General features: G+C 47.6%; 4 protein-coding genes and 1 long non-coding RNA gene across 8 annotated transcripts in view; 2 read left to right on the forward strand and 3 right to left on the reverse strand.

The window, feature by feature from the left end:
- Positions 1 to 7979, forward strand: part of znf106a (zinc finger protein 106a) — a 44713-nt gene extending 36734 nt beyond the window's left edge. For 2 of the 3 annotated variants that reach the window (XM_029712609.1, XM_029712610.1), the window contains 8 exons: positions 253 to 387; positions 1223 to 1339; positions 1591 to 1845; positions 4745 to 4864; positions 5145 to 5216; positions 5342 to 5413; positions 6222 to 6368; positions 7336 to 7979. In XM_029712609.1, coding sequence (XP_029568469.1) covers positions 253 to 387; positions 1223 to 1339; positions 1591 to 1845; positions 4745 to 4864; positions 5145 to 5216; positions 5342 to 5413; positions 6222 to 6368; positions 7336 to 7398 — 981 coding nt within the window. In that variant the 3' untranslated portion in view covers positions 7399 to 7979. The other variant, XM_029712611.1, reaches the window with a different exon arrangement.
- LOC115161751 (zonadhesin-like) lies at positions 7938 to 10643 on the reverse strand. The gene is made up of 3 exons (XM_029712539.1): positions 10636 to 10643; positions 9161 to 9213; positions 7938 to 9127 (listed from the first exon to the last, which is right to left on the reverse strand). The coding sequence occupies exons 1-3, from the start codon at positions 10641 to 10643 to the stop codon at positions 7959 to 7961; spliced, it is 1230 nt and encodes a 409-aa protein (XP_029568399.1). The 3' UTR covers positions 7938 to 7958.
- A 953-nt stretch (positions 10644 to 11596) lies between these two features.
- Positions 11597 to 12677, reverse strand: LOC115161752 (vegetative cell wall protein gp1-like). The gene is made up of 2 exons (XM_029712540.1): positions 12612 to 12677; positions 11597 to 12353 (listed from the first exon to the last, which is right to left on the reverse strand). The coding sequence occupies exons 1-2, from the start codon at positions 12675 to 12677 to the stop codon at positions 11706 to 11708; spliced, it is 714 nt and encodes a 237-aa protein (XP_029568400.1). The 3' UTR covers positions 11597 to 11705.
- The window catches only part of capn3a (calpain 3a, (p94)), an 80533-nt gene continuing 72127 nt past the window's right edge, over positions 12556 to 20961 (reverse strand). The window contains exons 19-22 of the mRNA XM_029712632.1: positions 18690 to 18806; positions 18296 to 18348; positions 16901 to 16965; positions 12556 to 14670 (exon numbers count right to left, since the gene is read on the reverse strand). Coding sequence (XP_029568492.1) covers positions 16939 to 16965; positions 18296 to 18348; positions 18690 to 18806 — 197 coding nt within the window. The 3' untranslated portion in view covers positions 12556 to 14670; positions 16901 to 16938. The remainder of the gene's footprint in view (positions 14671 to 16900; positions 16966 to 18295; positions 18349 to 18689; positions 18807 to 20961) is intronic.
- Positions 15728 to 18003, forward strand: LOC115161850 (uncharacterized). 2 transcript variants are annotated; one of them, XR_003869432.1, is made up of 3 exons: positions 15728 to 16226; positions 16259 to 16344; positions 16431 to 18003. It is a non-coding gene; the product is annotated as an uncharacterized LOC115161850 (long non-coding RNA). The 2 variants fall into 2 exon arrangements; XR_003869433.1 differs by having other exon boundaries at positions 16463 to 18003.

Genomic DNA, 20961 nt, shown 5'->3' on the forward strand with positions numbered 1-20961 from the left:
TCCTCTCCTGTCCCCTGTGTGTGTGTCTCTGACAGTCTGTCCTCTCCTGTCCCCTGTGTGTGTGTCTCTGACAGTCTGTCCTCTCCTGTCCCCTGTGTGTGTGTCTCTGACAGTCTGTCCTCTCCTGTCCCCTGTGTGTGTGTCTCTGACAGTCTGTCCTCTCCTGTCCCCTGTGTGTGTGTCTCTGACAGTCTGTCCTCTCCTGTCGCCTGTGTGTGTCTCTGACAGTCTGTCCTCTCCTGTCCACTGCAGAGCCGTGAGTGTGTGGCTGTGTTTGAGGGCCACAGCACCAAGGTCAACTGTTTGCTGGTTTCTTCTGGACCAGGTCTTCAACAACGCCTTTACTCTGGTTCCAGTGACCAGACTATCCGCTGCTACAACCTCAGGGTGAGTAACTACTACTACTACTACCACTACTACTACTGCTACTACTACTACTACTACTACTACCACTACTACTACTACTACTACTACTACTACTACTACCACTACTACTACTGCTACTACTACTACTACTACCACTACTACTACTACTACTACTACTACTACTACTACTGCTACTATAATACTACTACAACCTCAAGGTAAGTAACTACTACTACTACTACTACTACTACTACTACTACTACTATTGCTGCTACAACTACGACGACGACTACTACTAATACACAAATAATACTACTGCTATTACTACTACTACAATACTACTACCACTACTACTACTACTACTATAATACTACTACTACTACTATAATAGTACTACTACTACACCAATAATACTACTACTACACTAATAACACTACTACTATAATACTACTACTACTATAATACTACTACTACCACTACTACTATACCACTACTGCTACACTGATAACACTACTACTATTACTTCTACTACTACTATAATACTACAATAGTGCTACTACTAGGTCCTGTGTGGCTCAGTTGGTAGAACATGGTGTTTGCAACGCCAGGGTTGTGGGTTCGATTCCCACGGGGGACCAGTACGGGAAAAAAATGTATAAAATGTATGCATTCACTACTGTAAGTCGCTCTGGATAAGAGCGTCTGCTAAATGACTAAAATGTAAAATGTAAAAATGTACTACACTAATAATACTACTACACTAATACTCCTACTACAATACTGCTGCTACTACTACACTAATACTACTACTAGTGTGTTCTGTGTTCCATGACTCTGTGTTCTATGTTCTCCACAGTCCAGGGAGTGTGTGGATCAGTTCTCTCTCCCTGACCGGGTTCTTTGCCTCCACAACCGCTGGAAAGTTCTGTACGCTGGCCTAGCTAACGGCTCCGTGGTCACCTTGAGCCTCAAGGTCAGAACCAGAACACCGTCTACAGCACATTCTGTTCTAGAACCGTCACTAGAACACATTGTAGAACCGACAATAGAACACAGTTTAGAATGCATTGTAATCTAGAACACATTCTAAAATACACTTTAGAACACCAACTAGAATTAAAGCATTATGGAACCATCTCAGTCACTACCAAAGGCAGTTGGGAAAAACACATTTTGAAATCTTATTTGTTATTTGTGGTATTTTGTATTTCCTGTCTTGTTCAGACCAACAAGCAGCTGGATGTGTTCGAGTGTCACGGGCCTCGGGCGGTGAGTTGCCTAGCGACAGCCCAGGAAGGAGCTCGCCGCATCCTATTGGTCGGGTCCTACGACAGTACCATTAGCATCCGGGATGCCAAGAGTGGCCTGTTGCTACGGACTCTAGAGGGACACACCAAGACAGTACTATGTATGAAGGTGGTCAATGACCTGGTCTTCAGTGGCTCCAGCGACCAGTCGGTCCATGCACACAATATACACGTGAGTTATTGAAATAAAATATTCACTTTTGGTTACATGTTTCATGTACTCTATTAGGTTATCTACATATTGTTTTGTATAGAAGTCATTCTGATGAATAATGCTTGATTTAATTGGCCTGGGTGTGTCTCTCTCTCTTCACGTGTGTTATCCATTGGGCTGTTGCAGTGATCTTATTAACAATCAAATCAGCTGATATCTCAAAGTGCCTTTCAGAAACCCAGCCTAAAACCCCAAACAGCAAGCAATGCAGGTGTAGAAGCACGGTGGCTAGGAAAAACTCCCTAGAAAGGCCAGAATTTAGGAAGGAACCAAGAGAGGAACCAGGCTATGAGGGGTGGCCAGTCCTCTTCTGGCTGTGCCGGGTGAAGATTATAACAGAACATGGCCAAGATGTTCAAATGTTCATAGATGACCAGCAGGGTCAAATAATAATAATCACAGTGGTTGTCGAGGGTGCAACAGGTCAGCACCTCAGGAGTAAATGTCAGTTGGCTTTTTATAGCCGATCATTCAGAGTATCTCTACCGCTCCTGCTGTCTCTAGAGAGTTGAAAACAGCAGGTCTGGGACAGGTAGCACGTCCGGTGAACAGGTCAGGGTTCCATAGCAGCAGGCAGAACAGTTGAAATTGGAGCAGCAGCACGGCCAGGTGGACTGGGGACAGCAAGGAGTCATCAGGCCAGGTAGTAATGGGGCATGGTCCTAGGGCTCAGAGAGAGGGTGTGTGAGAGAATAAATACTGAGTCGTGACCGCAGTCACATTCCACGTGGTGGTTGAGTCATGGTAATCTCCTCTTATGTACTCTAGACATGCGTTAGTAGTAATCAACACGCTGACGGCCTGGTACTCAGCTCTCTTGTCCCTCGGACCACTCTGACGACAATACAAATGCCATCAAACACTGGTTTCCCAAATTAAGCACTGGGTAGCTGCAGGAGCAGGGTAGGAGAGCCCATACAGTACTGGGTAGCTGCATAAACAGGGTTGGAGGACCCATGACATACAGAGTACTGGGTAGCTGCAGGAACAGGGTAGGAGAGACCAGGGCATACAGAGTTTGGGCGGAATATCACCTGTCGTGCAGCGAAAGGCTGTATGCTCCTCAAACAGTGGTTGATGTGTGGAGTGAAATGTGTTCTTTATAAGCCAATACATTTCTATTATGTAATCCTGTGTGAAAGCAGTGTTTTGATGGTTGCTGCTAAAAAGAGGAGGATCCCAGCTGCTACTAAATGTACAGTTGAAGTCGTAAGTTTACATACACTTAGGTTGAAGTTATTAAAACTCGTTTTTCAAACACTCCACAAATGTCTTGTTAAATAGTTTTAGCAAGTCGGTTAGGACATCTACTTTGTGCATGACACAAGTAATTTTTCCAACAATTGTTTACAGACAGATTAATTCACCTTATCACAATTCCAGTGGGTCAGAAGTTTACATACACTAAGTTGACTGTGCCTTTAAACAGCTTGGAAAATTCCCGAAAATTATGTCATGGCTTTAGAAGCTTCTGATAGGCAAATTGACATCATTTGAGTCAATTGGAGGTGTACCTGTGGATGTATTTCAAGGCCTACCTTCAAACTCAGTGCCTCTTTACTTTTGATTTTCCCATGATGTCAAGCAATCAGCCAAGATCTCAGAAAAAAAATTGTAGACCTCCACAAGTCTGGTTCATCCTTGGGAGTAAACGCCTGAAGGTGCCACGTTCATCTGTACAAACCACAGTACGCAAGTATAAACACCATGGGACCACGCAGCTGTCATACCGCTCAGGAAGGAGACGCGTTCTGTCTCCTAGAGAAGAACGTACTTTGGTGCGAAAAGTGCAAATCAATCCCACTGTTCCAAAACCGCCATTAAAAAAGCCAGACTACGGTTTGCAACTGCACATGGGGACAAATATCGTACTTTTTGGAGAAATGTCCTCTGGTCTGATGGGAAAAAAATTGAACTTTTTGGCCATAATGACCATCGTTATGTTTGGAGGAAAAAGGGGGAGGCTTGCAAGCCGAGGAACAGCATCCCAACCGTGAAGCACGAGGGTGGCAGCATCATGTTGTGGGGGTGCTTTGCTGCAGGAGGGACTGCTGCACTTCACAAAATAGATGGCATCATGAGGTAGGAAAAGTATGTGGATATTGTAGCAACATCTCAAGACATAAGTCAGGAAGTTAAAGCTTGGTCGCAAATGGGTCTTCCAAATGGACAATGACCCCAAGCACACTTCCGAAGTTGTGGCAAAATGGCTTAAGGACAACAAAGTCAAGGTATTGGAGTGGCTATCACAAAGCCCTGACCTCAATCCTATAGAAAATTTGTGGGCAGAACTGAAAAGGCGTGTGCGAGCAAGGAGGCCTACAAACCTGACTCAGTTACACCAGCACTGTCAGGAGGAATGGGCCAAAATTCACCCAATTTATTGTGAGAAGCTTGTGGAAGGCTACCCGAAACATTTGACCAAAATGTCACATGTTTCCTATAGTCTCTAATCTGGTCACACGTTTCCTATAGTCTCTAATCTGGTCTCTAATCTGGTATCACGTTTCCTATAGTCTCTAATCTGGTCACATGTTTCCTATAGTCTCTAATCTGGTAACACGTTTCCTATAGTCTCTAATCTGGTCTCTAATCTGGTAACACGTTTCCTATAGTCTCTAATCTGGTCTCTAATCTGGTAACACGTTTCCTATGGTCTCTAATCTGGTCGCATGTTTCCTATAGTCTCTAATCTGGTGACACGTTTCCTATAGTCTCTAATCTGGTCTCTAATCTGGTAACACGTTTCCTATAGTCTCTAATCTGGTAACATGATTCCTATGGTCTCTAATCTGGTCACATGTTTCCTATGGTCTCTAATCTGGTTATTTAGTGGTATGGGTCTCTCTCTCTCTAGACTGGAGAGTTGGTGCGTATCTATAAAGGACATAGTCATGCTGTCACAGTGGTAGCCATCCTGGGGAAGGTGATGGTCACTGCCTGCCTTGACAAACTGGTCCGCGTCTACGAACTACAGGTCAGTCTCCTCTCTCCAACCCACTGTAGAGCTGGTAGCCATGTGTCTGTCCCTCCACTCATCCACCTCTGGCCTGCTGGCCCCCCTACCTCTGAGGAAGCACAGTTCCCGCTCAGCCCTGTCTCTGTCTCTCTCTCTGTCTCTCTCTCCAACCCACTGTAGAGCTGGTAGCCATGTGTCTGTCCCTCCACATTAAAACCAGACTGTACAATCACCATTTTTTTTTAATGCCGTAATTAATGCCCTGAATTTGATCTAACTCCACCCCCCCCACACACAGTCACATGATCGTCTGCAGGTGTATGGTGGACACACGGACATGGTAATGTGTATGGCTATCCACAAGAGCATGGTGAGTCCTCTGTCCTCAGTCCAAATACGCACAGACATTAACAAAACCATGACTGGTGGAACGTAGCGTAACAGTAATGATCACTGACGTTCGTCTGTGTTTTTTTATTTATTTTTTATTTTTAGATCTACACCGGTTGCTATGACGGCAGTGTGCAGGCGGTCAAACTGAGCCTGATCCAGAACTATCACTGCCGGGTGAGACGGGGGAAACTGGGGATGGGAATGTTCTACTGGGAATGTTCTACTGGGATGGGAATGTTCTACTGGGAATGTTCTACTGGGATGGGAATGTTCTACTGGGAATGTTCTACTGGGATGGGAATGTTCTACTGGGATGGGAATGTTCTACTGGGAATGTTCTACTGGGAATGTTCTACTGGGATGGCAATGTTCTACTGGGATGGGAATGTTCTACAGGGAGGGGAATGTTCTACTGGGAGGGGAATGTTCTACTGGGAGGGGAATGTTCTACTGGGAGGGGAATGTTCTACTGGGAGGGGAATGTTCTACAGGGAGGGGAATGTTCTACTGGGAGGGGAATGTTCTACTGGGAGGGGAATGTTCTACTGGGAGGGGAATGTTCTACTGGGATGGGAATGTTCTACTGGGAGGGGAATGTTCTACTGGGATAACTCAAGTTAAATCTATACTAAATCAACAAGTAGAGGATTGGTCTTTTCTTTATGGCTCGGTGGGTTTTTTTTAGTTGTTAGTAGGTCCCACTTTCTGAATGCTGTGTTTGGTTCAGTGTCTTATTGTCCCCCTGTCTCTTCTGTCCTCCTAGTGGCATGGCTGTTCTCTGATCTAACTCCCTCCCCCTGTCTCTTCTCTCCTACCAGTGGCATGGCTGTTCTCTGATCTAACTCCCTCCCCCTGTCTCTTCTCTCCTACCAGTGGCATGGCTGTTCCCTGATCTAACTCCCTCCCCCTGTCTCTTCTCTCCTCCCAGTGGCATGGCTGTTCTCTGATCTAACTCCCTCCCCTGTCTCTTCTCTCCTCCCAGTGGCATGGCTGTTCTCTGATCTTTGGAGTGTTAGAGCACCTTCAACAGCACCTGCTCCAAGACCACGCCTCTCCCAACACACAGAACCTCAAGTGTCGATGGAAGAACTGCGATGAATATTTCACTGCTCGCAACGGCTCCAAGCAGGTATGACTTCGAGTGTTCATACGCAAGACACACAGACTGCTGTGACTGTGTTATAGGACATATTAGTCCGTCAGAGCCCATCTGTAAACAGCCCATCTATCTACCTCATCCCCATACTGTATTTATATATTTATCTTGCTCCTTTGCACCCCAGTATCTCTACTTGCGCATTCATCTTCTGCACATCTACCATTCCGGTGTTTAATTGCTATATTAGTAATTACTTGGCCACCATGGCCGATTTATTGCCTTAACTGCCTTAACTTACCTCATTTGCACTCACTGTATATAGACTTGTTGTTTTCTTTTGTTCTACTGTATTATTGACTGTATGTTTGTTTTATTCCATGTGTAACTCTGTGTTGTTGTATGTTGTCGAATTGCTACGCTTTATCTTGGCCAGGTCGCAGTTGCAAATGAGAACTTGTTCTCAACTAGCCTACCTGGTTAAATAAAGGTGAAATAAGCAATAAATAAAAAATAGGTAGAGCTGTGACTGTTATGGAATTTTGAATGGCGGTAATTGTCAAACCCGAATGACTTTGGTCTCCATTTAATAATAACCGTTCGAATAGCAACAGAAATCCATTCCTTTGCACCGGGCCACACGTGGTGACATCATTAGAATGAACATCCTACGTTACCATGGAAATGATTTTGCATCACAACACCAGGCAGCCGTCGAACGTGCCCATGATGCTTTGGGTCAAACTGTCAGTCAAGCTGTGTTATTACATCTGTTGTGTTCATCTACAACCGTTGGTTACACAGTTTTTACGGTAATTGTGCCAACCCTAGTCAGAGGCAGACCTTCTTCTTCTGCGAAATGGATGGATACTCCAATCACCCACCCCTCTTATTGGTATTGACATATCTACGATCTGGGTTGTGAGTCTCATAGTTGATTCTTCCTGCGTTGTCTTATTAAATTAAAATAACGTGTGTGTTTCTGTCTCCTGTCCTACAGGGGGCTCCAAGGCACATGCTGCAACACGTGGAAGAGGAGTGGAGTAAACCAGCCCAACCCTGAGGGAGTCTTACGCTCCTGCCTCCCCCCCTCCCCTCCCCCCTCTCCCATATTGGGGCGACCCAGTCTATAAGGTCACCTGGTTGAACCAGTCTGAATGACGAGCGTATCGTTGAAGCGGCTGAGTGGGGTGATTTCAGCTTGGTGCCAGGTGACTACTAGCCTGAAAACCAGACCTGTTTTGGTGCTTAAGTTCCACTTCTTGCCAATGTTAGGCATTGACGAGGAAGTGGCAATGATAGCACAAACCGACTGGTATCCAGGCTAAGGTGACCATCCATACCAGAGAATAATGACGATGAATCTGTGGTTTTGTTATGAAAGGAGAGATGTGTTTTTGTATTTTTTTTACCAACTAAAACACATCCGTTCTTCTCCATGGTTCTCTCATGAATAAACGAACACTGCTTAATGGTCAGTTGCTTGAACCACTGACCAAATAAGACAAAAGGACTAACTGACTGTTCACCAAACAAAGAAACCAGGTCTGAAAGAGTCATTGTTATGTTTTCTATTCAAACGGCTGCAAATGCATTTTTAAAAAATGTATCCAACCCTCAGTTTTATAAAGACAATGTTTGCCATTGTATGTCTTGTTTTGTTTGGGGGGAAGTCGGGATGCTAGTGTCTTGTGTTTGGAGGGAAGTCGGGATGCTAGTATCTTGTGTTTGGAGGGAAGTCGGGATGCTAGTATCTTGTGTTTGGAGGGAAGTCGGGATGCTAGTATCTTGTGTTTGGAGGGAAGTCGGGATGCTAGTATCTTGTGTTTGGAGGGAAGTCGGGATGCTAGTGTCTTGTGTTTGGAGGGAAGTCGGGATGCTAGTGTCTTGTGTTTGGAGGGAAGTCGGGATGCTAGTATCTTGTGTTTGGAGGGAAGTCGGGATGCTAGTGTCTTGTGTTTGGAGGGAAGTCGGGATGCTAGTGTCTTGTTGTGTTTGGAGGGAAGTCGGGATGCTAGTGTCTTGTTGTGTTTGGAGGGAAGTCGGGATGCTAGTGTCTTGGGTTTGGAGGGAAGTCGGGATGCTAGTGTCTTGGGTTTGGAGGGAAGTCGGGATGCTAGTGTCTTGTTGTGTTTGGAGGGAAGTCGGGATGCTAGTGTCTTGGGTTTGGAGGGAAGTCGGGATGCTAGTGTCTTGTGTTTGGAGGGAAGTCGGGATGCTAGTATCTTGTGTTTGGAGGGAAGTCGGGATGCTAATGTCTTGTGTTTGGAGGGAAGTCGGGATGCTAGTATCTTGTGTTTGGAGGGAAGTCGGGATGCTAGTATCTTGTGTTTGGAGGGAAGTCGGGATGCTAGTGTCTTGTGTTTGGAGGGAAGTCGGGATGCTAGTATCTTGTGTTTGGAGGGAAGTCGGGATGCTAGTATCTTGTGTTTGGAGGGAAGTCGGGATGCTAGTGTCTTGTGTTTGGAGGGAAGTCGGGATGCTAGTGTCTTGTTGTGTTTGGAGGGAAGTCGGGATGCTAGTGTCTTGGGTTTGGAGGGAAGTCGGGATGCTAGTGTCTTGGGTTTGGAGGGAAGTCGGGATGCTAGTGTCTTGTTGTGTTTGGAGGGAAGTCGGGATGCTAGTGTCTTGGGTTTGGAGGGAAGTCGGGATGCTAGTGTCTTGTGTTTGGAGGGAAGTCGGGATGCTAGTATCTTGTGTTTGGAGGGAAGTCGGGATGCTAGTGTCTTGTGTTTGGAGGGAAGTCGGGATGCTAGTATCTTGTGTTTGGAGGGAAGTCGGGATGCTAGTATCTTGTGTTTGGAGGGAAGTCGGGATGCTAGTATCTTGTTGCAACTCTTCTCTTGGTTTGTTTTTGTCACAACCTCTTTGTATACAGCTGTGATTCACTCATTCATCAGACTTAGACTAGCTTTAATGATGTCATGACCTACATTTTTCTGGGACATATTTCAGTGCAATGGAGTGTAATTTCAGGCGTTTTAAGAAGTAATTTTTTTTATTGTCTGTTTTTGAGAGTGATGTCTCATTTTGATAGTCTTGTCACTAGATCCCCCCCCTCACTACCATCTCGTTTTCTTAGTTTATTTTAACAGGGGTCTTGATCTTTTTCTTTCTGGCGTTTGGTGTGGTTGGTCCTTGATATTTTGGTGTTTGTTGAAGGACAGTGTAAAGTGTCTGAGATTGCCATTTGAAAATGTGGTTTTGCAGTGATGAGGAACTGAGGGACATAATGGTGTAGGTTCTAGTGTCGGTTCTAGAATGTGTTCTAGTGTCGGTTCTAGAATGTGCTCTAGTGTTGGTTCTAGAATGTGCTCTAGTGTCGGTTCTAGAATGTGTTCTAGAATGTGCTCTAGTGTCGGTTCTAGAATGTACTCTAGTGTCGGTTCTAGAATGTACTCTAGTGTCGGTTCTAGAATGTGCTCTAGTGTCAGTTCTAGAATGTGCTCTAGTTCACTGTGTTCCTATGCGTGAACAGGCGTTTATGATGAGCGTAGTTAATTTGTCCTCATCATTAAAAACAGACGTGAGAGAAATTCAAAAGAATCACTGTTTGTTAGTTTTTTTTCCTGAATGAGTGAGTTTGTACTTACCAGTAATTGTTGGATATTGCTATGGAACTCTTACAGTATCTGGGTGTGTTTATTTTAAAATAGGGTGTATCTATTCCACCGTAAGTAAGGGTTTGTTTTGAAACACGGCCGTTTGTGTAGAGATGAAGATGGTATAGAGACGGTGTGTTGAGAGGTTGAAGAGCCCAGATGAATCAGGATCCACCCCCCCATACACACACTCTCTCTCTCTCTCTCTCTCTCTCTCTCTCTCTCTCTCTCTCTCTCTCTCCTCTCTCTCTCTCTCTCTCTCTCTCTCTCACTCTCTCACTCTCTCACTCTCTCACTCTCTCACTCTCTCACTCTCTCACTCTCTCACTCTCTCACTCTCTCACTCTCTCACACACACACACACACACACACACGTTGATCCATCATGCCTTTCAAACAGTTTTTATTTTATATTATTTTTTTTTACATTTTAAATTGTAATCAATGTGAGAAAAAATATATATATGTAGAAAGTTGAACCGCCATTGTCGTGGTAACGCTCCTTATTCATGTAGTGGTAGCTCTGGGGTTGTACATGGTGCTGTTGTAGGTATGTGTTCGGCTGAGGCGAGATCTCTGTTCAACCTGTGATCTTTAACAGCCACCCGGCGCCTTTTCGTTGGAGAAGACATACCTCCAGACATGTGTTTAACTCTTCTTCTGTTATTTGAGGGGAAAACATACAGTCGTCCTCTTACCTGGACATTCCTGAGTTTCTTTGACGAGTTTTTAGTTCTTGCCAACAGTTGTGAACTTGTTCATTATTTAAAAAAAAATTGGGAAAAAAATTCTACGGCCTGTTGATTTTTGTCTTTCATCTGTGGTTGTGTTGAAAATATTGTCTTGAACTGAAGCATTCAGACAGAGCAGCAGTTGAACTAAATTAAACAGATTTTACTGCTTCTACATTCATTTAATAAAGCAAAAAAAGTGTCCAACCAATAACTACACAATTATTTATTGGGTTAAAATGTTTAAAAATGCATTACACTCATTTGACCAAAACTTTAAAAACCACAACAAGTCCAACCCAATAGTCATATTCACAACTCCACATGTTGAACCCACCCTGTAGGGAGCTCTTCAGCAGGCTAGGGAGGGTTCTGCCTAGTCCTGGTCGTACAGCGGAGGAGGGAGGAGCTAGGGAGGGTTCTGCCTAGTCCTGGTCGTACAGCGGAGGAGGGAGGAGCTAGGGAGGGTTCTGCCTGGTCCTGGTCATACAGCGGAGGAGGGAGGAGCTAGGGAGGGTTCTGCCTAGTCCTGGTCGTACAGCGGAGGAGGGAGGAGCTAGGGAGGGTTCTGCCTAGTCCTGGTCGTACAGCGGAGGAGGGAGGAGCTAGGGAGGGTTCTGCCTGGTCCTGGTCATACAGCGGAGGAGGGAGGAGCTAGGGAGGGTTCTGCCTAGTCCTGGTCGTACAGCGGAGGAGGGAGGAGCTAGGGAGGTTTCTGCCTGGTCCTGGTCGTACAGCGGAGGAGGGAGGAGCTAGGGAGGTTTCTGCCTGGTCGTACAGCGGAGGAGGGAGGAGCTAGGGAGGGTTCTGCCTTGTCCTGGTCATACAGCGGAGGAGGGAGGAGCTAGGGAGGGTTCTGCCTAGTCCTGGTCGTACAGCGGAGGAGGGAGGAGCTAAGGAGGTTTCTGCCTGGTCGTACAGCGGAGGAGGGAGGAGCTAGGAGCTAGGGAGGGTTCTGCCTAGTCCTGGTCGTACAGCGGAGGAGGGAGGAGCTAGGGAGGGTTCTGCCTGGTCGTACAGCGGAGGGTGAGGAGGAGCTAGGGAGGGTTCTGCCTGGTCCTGGTCGTACAGCGGAGGAGGGAGGAGCTAGGGAGGCTTCTGCCTGGTCCTGGTTGTACAGCGGAGGGTGAGGAGGAGGAGCTAGGGAGGGTTCTGCCTGGTCCTGGTCGTACAGCGGAGGGTGAGGAGCTAGGGAGGCTTCTGCCTGGTCCTGGTTGTACAGCGGAGGGTGAGGAGGAGGAGCTAGGGAGGGTTCTGCCTGGTCCTGGTCGTACAGTGGAGGGTGAGGAGCTAGGGAGGTTCCTGCCTGGTCGTACAGCGGAGGGTGAGGAGCTAGGGAGGTTTCTGCCTGGTCGTACAGCGGAGGGTGAGGAGGAGCTAGGGAGGGTTCTGCCTGGTCCTGGTCGTACAGCGGAGGAGGGAGGAGCTAGGGAGGCTTCTGCCTGGTCCTGGTTGTACAGCGGAGGGTGAGGAGGAGGAGCTAGGGAGGGTTCTGCCTGGTCCTGGTCGTACAGCGGAGGGTGAGGAGCTAGGGAGGCTTCTGCCTGGTCCTGGTTGTACAGCGGAGGGTGAGGAGGAGGAGCTAGGGAGGGTTCTGCCTGGTCCTGGTCGTACAGCGGAGGGTGAGGAGCTAGGGAGGGTTCTGCCTGGTCCTGGTCGTACAGCGGGGGGGTGAGGAGGAGGAGCTAGGGAGGGTTCTGCCTGGTCCTGGTTGTACAGCGGAGGAGGAGCTAGGGAGGTTTCTGCCTGGTCCTGGTTGTACAGCGGAGGGTGAGGAGGAGGAGCTAGGGAGGGTTCTGCCTGGTCCTGGTCGTACAGCGGAGGGTGAGGAGGAGCTAGGGAGGCTTCTGCCTGGTCGTACAGCGGAGGAGGGAGGAGCTAGGGAGGGTTCTGCCTGGTCCTGGTTGTACAGCGGAGGAGGGAGGAGCTAGGGAGGCTTCTACCTGGTCCTGGTCGTACAGCGGAGGGTGAGGAGGAGGAATGTTCTTGGCAGGTTCTGTCTGTCCCATTCTGCGTCTCATCCATCCATTGGTAGGACTGGCAGATTCTATAGCCATTTCTCTGACACCAGTGTTTCAGAGCTGATAGGGGGGTTTGTTCCAATTCCCACGGACCAACCAGTCCGGTGTTGAGTCAGGAAGTCCAAGACTGAAGGAAGGAAGGACTGGTCCTTTCCCAACATCTCCAGTTCATTCATTGGCCATGAGAGAACTGTGGTCTTCACTGGAGCGATTTGGAGAAGGGACTTGACAGCGCATCGTGTCAGGGTGGGTTATCAAATGTTAAGGGTGGTAGGTGGTATAGGGGAGACGTCGTGGGTGGTATAGGGGAGACGTCGTGGGTGGTATAGGGGAGACGTCGAGGGTGGTATAGGGGAGACGTCGTGGGTGGTATAGGGGAGACGTCGAGGGTGGTAGGTGGTATAGGGGAGACGTTGAGGGTGGTAGGTGGTATAGGGGAGACGTCGAGGGTGGTATAGGGGAGACGTCGAGGGTGGTAGGTGGTATAGGGGAGACGTCGAGGGTGGTATAGGGGAGACGTCGAGGGTGGTAGGTGGTATAGGGGAGACGTTGAGGGTGGTAGGTGGTATAGGGGAGACGTCGAGGGTGGTAGGTGGTATAGGGGAGACGTCGAGGGTGGTATAGGGGAGACGTCGAGGGTGGTAGGTGGTATAGGGGAGACGTCGAGGGTGGTAGGTGGTATAGGGGAGACGTCGAGGGTGGTAGGTGGTATAGGGGAGACGTCGAGGGTGGTATAGGGGAGAAGTCGAGGGTGGTAGGTGGTATAGGGGAGACGTCGAGGGTGGTATAGGGGAGACGTCGAGGGTGGTAGGTGGTATAGGGGAGACGTCGTGGGTGGTAGGTGGTATAGGGGAGACGTTGAGGGTGGTAGGTGGTATAGGGGAGACGTCGAGGGTGGTAGGTGGTATAGGGGAGACGTCGAGGGTGGTATAGGGGAGACGTTGAGTGTGGTAGGTGGTATAGGGGAGACGTTAAGGGTGGTGGGTTGTATAGGGGAGACGTCGTGGGTGGTATAGGGGAGACGTCGAGGGTGGTAGGTGGTATAGGAGAGACGTCGTGGGTGGTATAGGGGAGACGTCGAGGGTGGTAGGTGGTATAGGGGAGACGTCGTGGGTGGTATAGTGGAGACGTCGAGGGTGGTAGGTGGTATAGGGGAGACGTCGTGGGTGGTATAGGGGAGACGTCGAGGGTGGTATAGGGGAGACGTTGAGGGTGGTAGGTGGTATAGGGGAGACGTTGAGGGTGGTATAGGGGAGATGTCGAGGGTGGTATAGGGGAGACGTCGAGGGTGGTAGGTGGTATAGGGGAGACGTCGAGGGTGGTATGTGGTATAGGGGAGACGTCGAGGGTGGTAGGTGGTATAGGGGAGACGTCGTGGGTGGTAGGTGGTATAGGGGAGACTTCGTGGGTGGTATAGGGGAGACGTTGAGGGTGGTAGGTGGTATAGGGGAGACGTTGAGGGTGGTATAGGGGAGACGTTGAGGGTGGTAGGTGGTATAGGGGAGACGTTGAGGGTGGTATAGGGGAGACGTTAAGGGTGGTAGGTGGTATAGGGGAGACGTGGGTGGTATAGGGGAGACGTTAAGGGTGGTAGGTGGTATAGGGGAGACGTTGAGGGTGGTATAGGGGAGACGTTAAGGGTGGTAGGTGGTATAGGGGAGACGTTAAGGGTGGTACAGGGGAGACGTTGAGGGTGGTAGGCGTAACGAGGGAACCTATTCAGTCGGTAGGATAGGGGAGGGTTGGAGTAGTGTAAATAAAACTGAATATTTTGAGATATTTGATGGGTTATGGAGAGGTGGCTCTGTGAGGTATGGTGACAGAAAAAGAGAGGTTATGTGTGTTTGATGCCTGAGAGAGAGAACGGTACCTCTGGTAAGGAGTGTGGGGGGGTGTTAAAAAAAAACATGGCCGACTCAGAAGAGACTGTTTTAGCAATACTGGGACATGGTCAGGAGAGGAAATTAGAGAAGCCAGAGACCTAGAGAGAAGGAAGAGGATAAGGTTAGCTAACTGGTATGGACTGGAAGGTAGCAGTCTAATGTGAGGACTGGTAGGTAGCAGTCTACTGTGAGGACTGGTAGGTAGCAGTCTACTGTGAGGACTGGTAGGTAGCAGTCTACTGTGAGGACTGGTAGGTAGCAGTCTACTGTGAGGACTGGACTGGTAGGTAGCAGTCTACTGTGAGGACTGGACTGGAAGGTAGCAGTCTACTGTGAGGACTGGTAGGTAGCAGTCTACTGTGAGGACTGGACTGGTAGGTAGCAGTCTACTGTGAGGACTGGTAGGTAGCAGTCTACTGTGAGGACTGGTAGGTAGCAGTCTACTGTGAGGACTGGTAGGTAGCAGTCTACTGTGAGGACTGGACTGGTAGGTAGCAGTCTACTGTGAGGACTGGACTGGAAGGTAGCAGTCTACTGTGAGGACTGGTAGGTAGCAGTCTACTGTGAGGACTGGACTGGTAGGTAGCAGTCTACTGTGAGGACTGGACTGGTAGGTAGCAGTCTAATGTGAGGACTGGTAGGTAGCAGTCTACTGTGAGGACTGGAAGGTAGCAGTCTACTGTGAGGACTGGTAGGTAGCAGTCTACTGTGAGGACTGGACTGGTAGGTAGCAGTCTACTGTGAGGACTGGACTGGTAGGTAGCAGTCTAATGTGAGGACTGGTAGGTAGCAGTCTACTGTGAGGACTGGAAGGTAGCAGTCTACTTTGAGGACTGGTAGGTAGCAGTCTACTGTGAGGACTGGTAGGTAGCAGTCTAATGTGATGACTGGTAGGTAGCAGTCTAATGTGAGGACTGGTAGGTAGCAGTCTAATGTGAGGACTGGTAGGTAGCAGTCTAATGTGATGACTGGTAGGTAGCAGTCTAATGTGAGGACTGGTAGGTAGCAGTCTAATGTGAGGACTGGACTGGTAGCAGTCTAATGTGAGGACTGGTAGGTAGCAGTCTAATGTGAGGACTGGACTGGTAGGTAGCAGTCTACTGTGAGGACTGGTAGGTAGCAGTCTACTGTGAGGACTGGTGGGTAGCAGTCTAATGTGAGGACTGGTAGGTAGCAGTCTACTGTGAGGACTGGACTGGTAGGTAGCAGTCTACTGTGAGGACTGGTGGGTAGCAGTCTAATGTGAGGACTGGTAGGTAGCAGTCTACTGTGAGGACTGGACTGGTAGGTAGCAGTCTATTGTGAGGACTGGTAGGTAGCAGTCTACTGTGAGGACTGGAAGGTAGCAGTCTACTGTGAGGACTGGTAGGTAGCAGTCTACTGTGAGGACTGGACTGGTAGGTAGCAGTCTATTGTGAGGACTGGTAGGTAGCAGTCTACTGTGAGGACTGGAAGGTAGCAGTCTACTGTGAGGACTGGTAGGTAGCAGTCTAATGTGAGGACTGGTAGGTAGCAGTCTACTGTGAGGACTGGACTGGTAGGTAGCAGTCTAATGTGAGGACTGGTAGGTTGCAGTCTAATGTGAGGACTGGTAGGTAGCAGTCTACTGTGAGGACTGGACTGGTAGGTAGCAGTCTAATGTGAGGACTGGTAGGTAGCAGTCTACTGTGAGGACTGGACTGGTAGGTAGCAGTCTAATGTGAGGACTGGTAGGTAGCAGTCTAATGTGAGGACTGGTAGGTAGCAGTCTACTGTGAGGACTGGACTGGTAGGTAGCAGTCTACTGTGAGGACTGGACTGGTAGGTAGCAGTCTACTGTGAGGACTGGTAGGTTGCAGTCTAATGTGAGGACTGGTAGGTAGCAGTCTACTGTGAGGACTGGACTGGTAGGTAGCAGTCTAATGTGAGGACTGGTAGGTAGCAGTCTACTGTGAGGACTGGACTGGTAGGTAGCAGTCTAATGTGAGGACTGGTAGGTAGCAGTCTAATGTGAGGACTGGTAGGTAGCAGTCTACTGTGAGGACTGGACTGGTAGGTAGCAGTCTACTGTGAGGACTGGACTGGTAGGTAGCAGTCTAATGTGAGGACTGGTAGGTAGCAGTCTAATGTGAGGACTGGTAGGTAGCAGTCTAATGTGAGGACTGGACTGGTAGGTTGCAGTCTAATGTGAGGACTGGTAGGTAGCAGTCTAATGTGAGGACTGAGGGTTGAAGTGAGGTGAACAGGAAGGAGCTGGTGGTACGGGTAGGGTTAGGGCTACATTTTGGTACAGTCAGTACATTCTGGTAATGTAGTTCTGCTCTGTTCTTCATGTGGGACGGGTCTCACCTGGGAGGTCATCCGGCTGAGAAGACCTGTCTGGCAATCTAGGCATACATGGTCAACTGGAGCCACTGGACAATGAGGAAAGACATAGAGGAGAGACAGAGAGGGGTATTATCAGTTAGGACATAGAGGGGTAGTATCAGTTAGGACATAGAGGGGAGACAGAGGGATATTATCAGTTAGGACATAGAGGAGAGACATAGAGGGGTAGTATCAGTTAGGACATAGAGGAGAGACATAGAGGGGTAGTATCAGTTAGGACAGAGAGGGGTAGTATCAGTTAGGACATAGAGGGGTATTATCAGTTAGGACATAGAGGGGTATTATCAGTTAGGACATAGAGGAGAGACATAGAGGGGTATTATCAGTTAGGACATAGAGGAGAGACAGAGGGGTATTATCAGTTAGGACATAGAGGGGTATTATCAGTTAGGACATAGAGGGGTAGTATCAGTTAGGACATAGAGGAGAGACATAGAGGGGTAGTATCAGTTAGGACATAGAGGGGTATTATCAGTTAGGACATAGAGGGGTATTATCAGTTAGGACATAGAGGAGAGACATAGAGGGGTAGTATCAGTTAGGACATAGAGGGGTAGTATCAGTTAGGACATAGAGGGGTATTATCAGTTAGGACATAGAGGAGAGACATAGAGGGGTAGTATCAGTTAGGACATAGAGGGGCAGTATCAGTTAGGACATAGAGGGGTAGTATCAGTTAGGACATAGAGGGGTATTATCAGTTAGGACATAGAGGAGAGACATAGAGGGGTATTATCAGTTAGGACATAGAGGAGAGACATAGAGGGGTATTATCAGTTAGGACATAGAGGGGTATTATCAGTTAGGACATAGAGGGGTAGTATCAGTTAGGACATAGAGGAGAGACATAGAGGGGTAGTATCAGTTAGGACATAGAGGGGTATTATCAGTTAGGACATAGAGGGGTATTATCAGTTAGGACATAGAGGAGAGACATAGAGGGGTAGTATCAGTTAGGACATAGAGGGGTATTATCAGTTAGGACATAGAGGAGAGACATAGAGGGGTAGTATCAGTTAGGACATAGAGGGGTATTATCAGTTAGGACATAGAGGAGAGACATAGAGGGGCAGTATCAGTTAGGACATAGAGGGGTATTATCAGTTAGGACATAGAGGGGTATTATCAGTTAGGACATAGAGGAGAGACATAGAGGGGCAGTATCAGTTAGGACATAGAGGGGTATTATCAGTTAGGACATAGAGGGGTAGTATCAGTTAGGACATAGAGGGGTATTATCAGTTAGGACATAGAGGAGAGACATAGAGGGGTATTATCAGTATCAACACAGCCCCTAACCTTTTTGTTATTCATCATCATACTCCATACTATGTAGCATTAGCATTAGCAGCTTACCTCCAAGACACTAAGTCTGATCATACCATCCTGATCAAAGGCCTGGAACGCCCCTGCAAACAAAAACCCCATTTCATCAATCAATCAATCAATCAATCAATAAAACATAAACATGGCTTCGAGCCGGACCAGACAGAATGCGAAGGTGAAGTGTGTGTGTCTCTCTCTCTGTGTGTGTGTGTGTGTGTGTGCGTGCGTGCACGTGCGTCAGTGACTTACTGAACATGGCTTCGAGCCGGACCAGACAGAATGTGAAGTGTGTGTGTGTGCGCGCTCGTGCGTGCGTGCACGCGCGTCAGTGACTTACTGAACATGGCTTCGAGCCGGACCAGACAGAATGCGAAGGTGAAGTGTGTGTGTCTCTGTGTGTGTGAGGTGTTTGTGTTTGACTTACTGAACATGGCTTCGAGCCGGACCAGACAGCTGATGAAGCTGTCAAAGTCGATGTTCATGCCCTCGTTGGCGTAACGCATGGTGATGATGTCATACAGCTGGTTGTTGAGACGGAAGCCTGAACAGGAGCACAAGGACACAATAACAGAGTAGTAACAAGAATGTAAAATATATTGGACGAAAAGATTAGACTGTGGAGTGGATGGAGTCCGTTATCAGGCGGCCTCACCATTTAACGATAATTCTAGGGTCTCTGGGTACATTTACTCTTGACTTTTAAACGACCTCTAACAATGTCACAGATATATGTGTGTGGGTGCAAGTACAGAACAATTGGAGACTCACCCTACTTGTAGACTAGTTGAACACCAATGCCCTCCTCCTATCTTTCACTTTGCCAGACCGGTCTATGGCTCTCAAAGCTTTTACTTTTTGTTTTCATAAGCTAGCAAGCATTTTAGCTACGGGTAGCTAGCCTAACTTCCTCACATGGGCAACAATTAACCAGCTAAGTTAGCTAGCTAGTTAACGTTAGCCTACCAGGCTACATCTAGGTTACATATTGAACTTCGATCGTCTCAGGCCAGTGGCACAACATATAAATGTATGGTTAGATCAGACTCGCCGTCATAATCATTGGCCTGTACAACGATTTAAGTCAAAACCACGAATCCAAATCCACATTTCCAGGTGACCAAGAACCCGATGGTCACTCTGACAGAGCTCCAGAGTTCCTCTGTGGAGATGGGAGAACATTCCAGAAGGACAACCATCTCTCCACCAATCAAGTCTTTATGGTAGACGGAAGGCACTCCTCAGTAAAAGGCACATGACACGTCTGGAGGAAACCTGGCACCATCCCTACGGTGAAGCATGGTGGTGGCAGCATCATGCTGTGGGGATCCTAGTCAGGATTGAGGGAAAGATGAACGGAGCAAAGTACAGAGAGATCCTTGATTAAAACATTCTCTAGAGCCCTCAGGACCTCAGACTGGGGTGAAGGTTCACCTTCCAAATACAGGTGTGCCAAGCTTGTAGCATCATACCCAAGAAGACTCGAGGTTGTAATCACTACCAAAGGTGGTTCAATGATGTACTGACTAAAGGGTCTGAATGTTTATGTAAATGTGATATCTTATTTTTAATAAATTTGCAGAAATATCTAAACCTGTTTTTGCATCGTCATTATGGGGTATTGTGATGTCATTATGGGGTATTGTGATGTCATTATGGGGTATTGTGATGTCATTATGGGTTATTATGTGTAGATTGATGAGGGGGGGGAACTAATCCATTTTAGAATAAGGCTGGAATGTAACAAAGTGTGAAAAAAGTTGAAGGGTCTGAATACCTTCCGAATACACTGTATATCTACTGTAGTACGCAATGCTGAAAGTGTTCTGGAACGTAAAGGGTATCAATCACCCTATGAAGATAAAGAAAAGTATATCCTTCCTGGAAACGAGAGGGCGGCTATTTGCTTTCTATAGGGCTGTGGTGGAAAAAGTACCCAATTGAGTAAAAGTAAACTGGAAATTACTCAATTAAAAGTGAAAGTCCCGGGTGGCGCAGCAGCCTAAGGCACTGCATCTCAGTGCTTGAGGCGTCACTACTGACACCCTGGTTCAAATCTAGGCTGTATCACAACCGGACGTGATTGGGAGTCCCATAGGGCGGCGCACAATTGGCCCAGGGTCGTCCGGGTTTGCCCGGGGTAGGCCGTCATTGTAAATAAGAATTTGTTCTTAACTGACATGCCTAGTTAAATAAAGTTTAAATAAAAAAAAATAGATCTTTAAAAAAAAATCCTACTTGACTAAAAGTCTAAAAGTATTTTGTTTTAAATATACTTTACTATCAAAAGTAAATGCAATTGCTAAAATATACTTAAGTAGCACAAACAAAGCATGTGTGTTTAGAGAGTCCTCCAGATCAGAGACAGTAGGGATGACCAGGGATGTTCTCTGTTTAGTGAGTCCTCCAGATCAGAGGCAGTAGGGATGACCAGGGATGTTCTCTGTTTAGTGAGTCCTCCAGATCAGAGGCAGTATCGGGATGACCAGGGATGTTCTCTGTTTAGTGAGTCCTCCAGATCAGAGGCAGTAGGGATGACCAGGGATGTTCTCTGTTTAGTGAGTCCTCCAGATCAGAGGCAGTAGGGATGACCAGGGATGTTCTCTGTTTAGTGAGTCCTCCAGATCAGAGGCAGTAGGGATGACCAGGGATGTTCTCTTGATAAGAGGGTGAATTGGACCATTTTCCTGTCCTACTAA

Source organism: Salmo trutta, chromosome 25, assembly GCF_901001165.1.
Source record: "Salmo trutta chromosome 25, fSalTru1.1, whole genome shotgun sequence".
In the NCBI taxonomy this organism is placed as follows: Eukaryota; Metazoa; Chordata; class Actinopteri; order Salmoniformes; family Salmonidae; genus Salmo; species Salmo trutta.